This window comes from Spinacia oleracea, chromosome 5 (assembly GCF_020520425.1).
Source record: "Spinacia oleracea cultivar Varoflay chromosome 5, BTI_SOV_V1, whole genome shotgun sequence".
Taxonomy (NCBI): domain Eukaryota; kingdom Viridiplantae; phylum Streptophyta; class Magnoliopsida; order Caryophyllales; family Amaranthaceae; genus Spinacia; species Spinacia oleracea.
Genome location: NC_079491.1, coordinates 35,338,078 through 35,346,883, shown reverse-complemented (window position 1 = coordinate 35,346,883; position 8,806 = coordinate 35,338,078). Strand labels below are relative to the sequence as shown.

Genomic DNA, 8,806 nt, shown 5'->3' with positions numbered 1-8,806 from the left:
AATAACTCGTTGTTGTTTAAGAAAGCATGGCGATTACACTCGGACCATGACAACTTGTCCTTTAGAGTTCTTTTTAGCTCCTTGTGGGTGTTGCATTTGCAAAAAATATTCTATAAGGCGATTCCCGAATCCTAGTTCTATGGGTAGGAGAGCTTTTTATAAAGTTACCAATCTTTTTTACAAGGGTCTTTCATGGAAAATAGGGAATGGAAGGAGTGTTATGGCGACAAGCTCAACTTGGGTTTGTGGGAGAGTTCATGTGGTCAAGTCCAATCAATTGCTTGTCGATTCTAGGACTTGGAAAGTGGAAAAATCCATTAATCAGGATGGCATCTCTTGGAATGCTCCTTTGGTTAGACAAAGGTTCGAGTGGAAGGATGCGAATGACATTTTAGCGTTAGAACTTCCCCATACTTCTTGTGATTTCTTATATTGGAAAGCTAACCCTAGAGGGATTTACACAGTGAAACCAGGGTATGCCTTAATGATCGAGGATAGGATGAATGGGGAAGTGAAGGGGAGTGATTAAGTAGGGAAGGTTATGCAGAAAATCTGGAAAATGAATATTCTTTCGAAATAGAAAGTATTTATGTCGAGGTTGATGCATAATGGGCTAGCAGTTAATGCAAACCTTACGAGAAGAGGAATTGAGGTGGATAATCATTATGGTTATTGTGGTGGTTTTAACGAGAACTTGGATCATGTTTTTAGGACATGTAGTGTAGCGAGACTTGCTTGGGAAGTTTGTGCTCTATAAGTTCAAACTGAAAGTATTGAGCCCTTAGATTTCGGAACATGGGTTCAAACCTATATCCTGCTCTTTCATAGCAAGGATGGTGCATTTAGTAAGGAATTTGAAAGATTTTTTTTTTGGGTGTTAGCACACTGTTCACCCTAAGGGCTAATCCGGATTCGGGGCGAGTTCTGGGTGGATAGGTTTCAGTCCCCTCCCAATTGTTGTTGCGGGGGATCGAACACGGGTTCTCCCTACCAAGTTCAGCCCCAATTACCACTGAACCAACAAGCAATTGGTAATTTGAAAGCTTTGTTGGTATGCTTTGGGGACTATGGGTAACAAGAAATGCTAGAGTGTTAGAATGATGGGAGGCCATGCAAGAATGGTTCTTGCACAAGCCAATGATGTGATGAAGCAGCTACAGGTGTTTCAACAAATTCCCCCTCCCATTGCTTGGTATCAAGAGCAAAGGAATAGGGATCCTCAAGCACCTCCGGGGTTCTACCTAGTCCAATTGGGGAGAATAAAAAATATTTTCACTAACTCTATTTTGCAGGTTGATGGCTCGTGGGAAAAGAAAACCAGGAGTGCAGGGCGGGGATGGGCTTTCAAGCAGGAAGACCACAACCATTATCAGAAAGGAGGTGGGGCTATGGTCGAACATCATCAGATCTACAAGAGGAAACTCAAGCTTGCCTTTATGGCCTTAAATGGGCCAGAGATCTTCATATTCAGGATATCATGGTGTTCACTGACTCAATGAACTTGGTGACAACGTTGCAGCATAGGTCAAGACAAGATGTTCACATCATTTGGGATGCACATGAAATTAAGTCCATAGCATCAACTTTCGACGTTTGTACGATCATAAAAACAGTCAGGATCAAGGTAGACAAAGTTCATGTAATCGCCAACAAATGCAGGAAGGAAGGATTATCATTTCTTAATAGTTTTTAGCTAGTTTCTTTTACCAGTGTAAAAAAAAAAGAACAAGATTTGGGCCTTCTAATGAACCAAGATCAGGTTCTGGAAAGTATGAAAAGTTTTCAATTTACACATTCAATAACATGAGCTCCAAATAGAAATTATGGAGATATAACATGGGTGCCGGCAAATTCAACTGGCAGTTAAAAAACAACTCCGTCTAAAACTTCCGGAGGTTATACTAAGATGTTGGTCAAGGGTTTCGGTAGCTAAGTTATGGTGCCGAATACGTTATCCGACGATCTAGATTTTGTGCCGCAATACCCTTCCGGCGGTGCGGTTAAGGTACCGACTTTTTTCCCCGGCAGTCTTGCTTGGGTGCCGCATCAGACATCCGGCGGTGCAATTAAGGTCCCAGAAATCAGGTTTGTTTTATATTTATTCGTTCAACAATAAGATTTGACCAAAATAAATCCGATTAGGTAACGTAAAATAGTCGTTTTTGTGTAATTCATCATTGCTGACCATCGATTTGTAGCACAAGGAGAGAGTTAAAATGATTATATAGCTTTTAGACGGGGAAAAAGATAGATTACCAATAAGGGCAATAAAGGAATAATAATTTTTAAATATTGTTAAGTTATTCTACATTTAGGTAAAATACTAGCTGCGTTTAGTACCCACTTTATAATGAAAGAAGAACTGGGGAGAAATGAAAAGCTCTTAAAGAGTGCATAATGAGAATTGTGCACGTGTTTTTATTTTGTTCATTTAACATAATATTGTAAAAAGAACAAATGAAAAGACTAAATGAACAAATAGAGAGACTAAAAGGACAAGTCAAGTATCTTGGCCCACAACAACATGTGATTCTGAATCATTATTAGCATCATTCGGTTTTGAATTATCAAGCACATTATTCATAATATCTGAAAATTAATAAGTTAACATGTATAATAACAAGAAAAAGAACACAATCAAAGAACAAAGGATAAATAGAAAATAATACGAAAAATAACACCATAAAATAAAAAGAACTAATTATGAAATGCAAATGGTCTATTTTTCTACTATAATGAAATTGTTCTTTTAATACGAGCATATGTTCTTTAATTACGTGAAACTGTTCTTTTCTGGAAAAAAAAGTGTAATAACATAATCAAAATCTTCAAAATCAACGAAATCAACGTGTAAGGATAAATAGAAAATAATACGAAAATAACACAATAAAATAAAAAGAACAAATTATGAAGCGCAAATGAAATTGAAATTAATAAGAAAAAGAACACAATAAAATAAAAGAACAAATTAAGAAACGCATATGATCTATTTTTCTACTATAATGAAATTGTTCTATTAATACGAGCATGTGTTCTTTAAATACGTGAAATTGTTATTTTCTGAGAAAAAAAACATAATTACATAATCAAAATCAACGTGTTGTTACATAATCAAATCCATTATCATCAAAATCATCAAGCACGGTTATTACAAAATCAAATTCATCAAAATAGTCAAAATCATCAAAACCCCAATTATTAGAAAATCAAAATCATAAAAAACAAACAATTTATTATTACAGAATTGAAAAATTTACCTCCCAAAATCTGATTATCAGCTGCAGAATTCAGATTGAGGAAGAATCAATTGAATTTGATGTTGAAGCAGAAAAATCAACGAACTTTTCGAATTTGTTATTACTTTCTCTCTTTAAAAACCATTTTAGAATACCTAGTTCGCACTTTCTGTCTCCTTTTCACAGTTTGAATTAAAAAATATAAAAATCCAGAAGAATATATATATACTCGAAAGAAGAACAAAGAATCAAATAAAAACGCGAAAAACAGGGCTGAAAAGAACAGAGCCTAATGTTCTTTTGTTCAAGTTCTTTTGTTCAAGGGAATTGTTCTTTTTTTCTCGGGATTTAATGAACACACGCGTTTGTGTATTTTTTATGTCGTTTTGATCCCGGTGCACCTAGATCTATGTACACACGCCTGCACCATTAAATTTGCGTGCTTTAGATACTCCTGAAATAAATGAAAATTCATTTTAGCCTCCCAGGTGAGATAAACACAAAAACATGCAAAATGGCCTTCGGTTAGAAAAAAAGTTTAAGAGCGAGACTGAAGAACATTATTAAACCTGCAACATAATATAGCTTTCACTTGGGACAAGCTTCCATGTTAAAATTATCACTCTTTGATGTATATACTGTGCGTTTCAGCAAGATAATGTACCTCAAAGTTAGAAGTTTGATCAATTAACAACATTCACAAGTATGTACTTTATCAAGGAAATAAGTTGGGACATGTCAAGAATACAAAAGATTCGTCTTCAAGCTTAGAAGTTAATGCTACACAATTTCAGCCTTGCATGGATTATCAGTGCAGCGACAAACAGGTCTACCAGCAGATTCCCATCCATTAAAGCCGCGTTCCAGAACCATTATGTTTTTTATTCCGGCATCTTGAGTTGTTTCAGCAAGATGTTCTGCCAGTCTCCGTGCACACTTTGGGCCCCGTACCTAGAAACCATTAAAGATTAAAGATAATTAATCAACTTGGAGATCATACATTCATACCACCAAACTATTTTATGAAAATTTAAGATATAGATCTTCTTTAGGTATAATATAAATGTCGCCCAACTCCCTAAACAAATCAAGCCATTCCCTCCATCCCTCTTTTAAAAAAATACCTCCCTCTAATGGCATACAAGTAGAATTTGGTTCACTTTCTTCTATCTCCCTTCCATTATTAGTTTCTATCGTACTGTGTTACATAGGTGCACTATGACATCCAAAGTAGATAGTAATATCTTAATTATTAAGACATATGGAGCAGACCTGGTTATTGGACAGGGTAGTCCAATGGATAAAGGGTTAGGGTCAAGTTAATAGGGTTTTTATTGGGCAAGCTCTTAGTAGTGGTCAGGTCCTTTATTGGACAGGGTCCTTAGGGTCAAACTTATACCGCAATAATTTTGAAAACAAAAATAGTAACAATACAAAACTTCTAGCTTCAAAATTCCTGATAAATACAGCAGCAGGCAACATTTGAGTCTAGTGTATCTGTGTATACACTTAATATACACGCTTAACATGGCTATGCACATTTGCCCTCTCTTTCTAATGTCTCCTTTCTTAACGAACACAGTAGCCAAGTATGGAATACTTCACAGCAACTGTTACAATTGTCGTTGTGCATTCAAATCCTTGGCGGAAAAAAAAAATCTAATTCTATCACTGTAAACAATTTATGAGTGCAATATTTTGTTTGAATCTCAAACATATTAAACACACTCTTCAGATAAAATAGCATGATTTTCCAAAGTCTAGATCAGTGTAAATTCACACTTTCATAGATTCTAAAACACACACAAAATGACACGCTTCTCTAGCTCACAAGATAGGGACAGAAATGACGAAGAAACTGAAGAATGCAGCCGCCTTTATTGAACCTCATTGGCTACATCAGGCCATTAGCTACAGACAGAAACACCCCAGTATAAATTCTCTTTTTCTTTCCATGGCTAATAAGAAAAAAGCTACAATAAATTCTATCTTCTTTTTTTACTTCAGAATGTGACGGTTGATTCCCAACAACCACAATTTGATAAATACAACATTCATTTGGCACAAAAAGAGTGAATCTTCATTGAACCCTCACAGGCATCGTTTCCAGAGCACGACAATCAAGCTATGATGGTAACCCTAACTAACACAAGTAGCATGAAAGACAGATTCATTATATGAATTGAGTTGTTCAGTCATCAATTTCCTGAAATAAGCAAAGAAGTTTGCAGCACCAAGGGAAAGGCCAGATAAAAGCCTGCTTGCTCACTGATTTTGGTTATCCTTACTGAACCAGATTGGATCATTTCAGTTGAGGAATCATAGACCATAGAGATGGATTTAAATTGATCATAACTGAGTTTCAGTTGAAATTTATATTGACCATACAGTTAGCTGAAAGCATGAAGCATGGGAACCAAACCGATGAATTTAATCAACCAGTTGAGTCATCAATTACCCCAAAGGAAAGAAAATAGCTGCATTACTGGGGAAAAAAGAGCTGCTTGTTCACTCATTTGGGTTACTCCTAAGTCACCACATATGTCTAACAAAGAAACATAAAATCATAAAAGAGAGGCCTTCATAAGATTGCACGACACATAATCATAACAATCGATTCTGCGATCTCAAACTCTCTAATTTATTTCTTTTTTCTAGAGAAACCTGCAACATCAGTCAGTGGCAAGACTAGCTTAATGAATGGTTATAGGTTCAAATAAGATATTGAGACTCGCAATTCTGTAGTTCAGTAGTTCACTACTTCACAGACTATTTATTGTGTATAACATCATTTATTTATATTTGGTAATCAAAAAACATATTTCCACCAAAAAAAGTCGTATAAAAAAAAGAAAACTGTGAAAGGACAAACCTTCTACAACAAAAAGCAAAACCTTCTAGGAATGACCCCCCAAACACAAAAGCTTTGGATACAAACCAACCCTTGCAAAGGCCAAAAGCAACAAAACATACACCTCAAAAACAATTACAATGAGTTAAACTATTGTATATCCTGTAATCTAACACTTTCTCCCATTAAGCTAGTATTCTAAGCTTTACAGTATATTTGATTTCCTTCACAGTATTGCCACTTGTCAGTCAATTTTGTTGTTCCATAGAACATCATTTTTTATTTTGTACAATATTGCAACTTGTCAATCACCGAATAGAGCATACAATCCCACCTTAGGTGGGTAGACACTTTCACTAAGAAAAAGCTAGCAAGTAAAAGTTTCATCAATATTGATCATGCCTTCTCTTTCTCTAAGCTCTTCTTGTTGCTCAAGCTACATATAACGGAATTATTATGACACTTCCTAAATCCTAATGTGCCATTCCTCTAACGGGCTATACCCGAATAACCTGATGCATTGCAAAGACTTCACTACTGTAGGTTTTCAGAAAATTGCCAAGCACCAAGAGGCAAGAGCCACGTAGAAATGCATAAAAATTATGAGTTGTAGCCTAACCAAATGCACGATACGTCAAGGTAGTCTGCCTTAAAATTAGAAGATTGGGAATTCATTGCTCCTAATGAACATGCGTAGACAATTTGGACTTTTAGGACCAACCAGATTATATCATTAACAAGGCAAAGACCGAAGACCAACAGAAAGTGCGTAGTAGCCAATGGTTACCCTTAGCTAAAATGTACTCAAGTTGTCACCACTAATATCTAGTAATATAAGGTGTGCCTCAAGCTGTAGGCAGCCAAACATGGAAACCTCTTTCCCTCGTAAACCAAATACCATCAAGAAACCCGCCTTTTAGTAACCCCAACAAACTAATCCCTCTCAAGTCTCAATCATTTAATAACTCATAGTGTTGTAATTATGTATAATTAAACATGTTTTTTAACTTTAAAAATTATGCTCGAAAGATCATCAAAAACCCGAGATGGCCAGAAGTTTCAATCACAACCACAAAACCTACCCCTTTCTCCTCTTCCCAAATAATCAATCCAGACCCACCATTTCAAACCCTACCAATCAATATAACGGTAAGATGAATAAAACAAGTATAATTCCATCTAAAAATCAAAATCAATTGATGATACTTGATGAAAACCCCCATTACATACTCAAAATTCTCAGAATTTATAACACAAGTACTAAAAAGGGAGAGAAACTGTTACCTGACTAAGAGCACAGTGGAAGACGAGGGTATCTTTGCCTTGAACTTGTTGAACAAGATTAGGGATTTTATCCAAGAAGGTTTCGCTAGAGAAATGGAGGGATCCAGCAATATGTCCATCGTAACTTCTCTCATCATCACTGCGAAATAAGAATTACAATTATTAGGGTTTCGACATTTCAAAAGCAAAAAAGGCATGGAGTAAAAAGGAGAGAGGTGTTACCGGACGTCGACGATGGCGATGTTGGGACGGCGTTTGAGGGAGAGAAGCTGGGTGCCGGAGATGTAGGACAGTGTGCGCGCCATAACTGCTGGTGCTTAGCGCTCTCTTTTTCTCCTCAGCTTCTGCTATACTCTGCTGTCTCCCTCGTTTTTCTGGGTTTTCTTTTCGATGGTGTGTTTAGGGGGTGAGCAAAAATTGGTCCGGACCGAAAAAATTGGACCGGACCGGACCGGACCGACTCAGACCGGACCAGATCGGTCCAGACCCGAATTAAGGCAATGGGTCCGGTCTCCGGGTCGAGAAATATCAAGTTTCGGTCTTCGGTTCGGTCCGGTTCGGTCCGGTCCAAAACCCGATTTTGGACCGGATCGATTTTTCCTTATTAAAATATAATATAAACTATTTAAAAATTTAATTCTCTCCTTTAATATGTTGTAAATATTACTATATTGGTGATATATTTTATTTTAGTTACCAAAAAAAGCCTTAAACAATTGGTTTTTTATATATATTTTTTCTTTTCTACCATATTTTTTAGAAAAAATAAAAAATATATAGAAATATGTCTACAACCGGTCCAAACCGGTCCGGTCCAGATTTTGGACCGATTTTTCCGGTCCGGTATGAGTTCGGTCCGAGCATAATCGGTCGATCTTCGGGTCTTGAATTATCAAATTTCGGTCTTCGATCCGGTTCGGGTCGGTCTAGTCCGGTCCAGGTTTGGACCGATGAACACCCTACTGTGTGTTGCAAATTGCAATGTCTAATCCTCTTTTTTTTTTAAGCAGAAATAGGGAAATTATATTATCAGGACTCAGGAGGTTACGAAAGACCTCAATAAAGTTGTAGAGTATCATACAAATCGTAGCAAAAACAACTACTGGCCAAAACAAAAACTAGTGACTCAGTGAGCATAGACAAAGCTGAACCAAAGACTAAGAAGTTTTAGGTTATACAATACCAAAAGAGGTGAAGTTAGAGCAATTAGCATTATAGACAATGTACTTCATCATGTCAATCAAACACGTGAAGTAGCCATCATTTTTTGAGGCACCACCTCTTTCTCATAGTTTGTGCGAACATTTGGTGGAGGTATTAGTTAATTAAAGTTAATATATATTTATTTTTAAATTCATGTATTGTTAAAGGTGAGTTAAGTATATGGTTTATTTGCTTGAAAATTGAAGATAGACCCAAAGGGTGAAAAAAAAAA

The 8,806-nt window shown here is 36.4% G+C and overlaps 1 protein-coding gene across 1 annotated transcript; it reads right to left on the bottom strand.

The window, feature by feature from the left end:
- Positions 1-3,844: 3,844 nt before the first annotated feature.
- LOC110786938 (dual specificity phosphatase Cdc25) lies at positions 3,845-7,754 on the bottom strand. Its single transcript, XM_021991520.2, has 3 exons — positions 7,594-7,754; positions 7,372-7,510; positions 3,845-4,187 (listed from the first exon to the last, which is right to left on the bottom strand). The coding sequence occupies exons 1-3, from the start codon at positions 7,674-7,676 to the stop codon at positions 4,017-4,019; spliced, it is 393 nt and encodes a 130-aa protein (XP_021847212.1). The 5' UTR covers positions 7,677-7,754; the 3' UTR covers positions 3,845-4,016.
- Positions 7,755-8,806: the final 1,052 nt, after the last annotated feature.

Excerpts from the sequence above, each read along its gene's own strand:
- LOC110786938 (XM_021991520.2), bottom strand. The coding sequence starts at position 7,676 with ATGGCGCGCACACTGTCCTACATCTCCGGCACCCAGCTTCTCTCCCTC. Across the intron at positions 7,511-7,593 it reads ATCGCCATCGTCGACGTCCG|TGATGATGAGAGAAGTTACG; the intron begins GTAACACCTCTC and ends CTTATTTCGCAG. Across the intron at positions 4,188-7,371 it reads TCCACTGTGCTCTTAGTCAG|GTACGGGGCCCAAAGTGTGC; the intron begins GTAACAGTTTCT and ends AATGGTTTCTAG.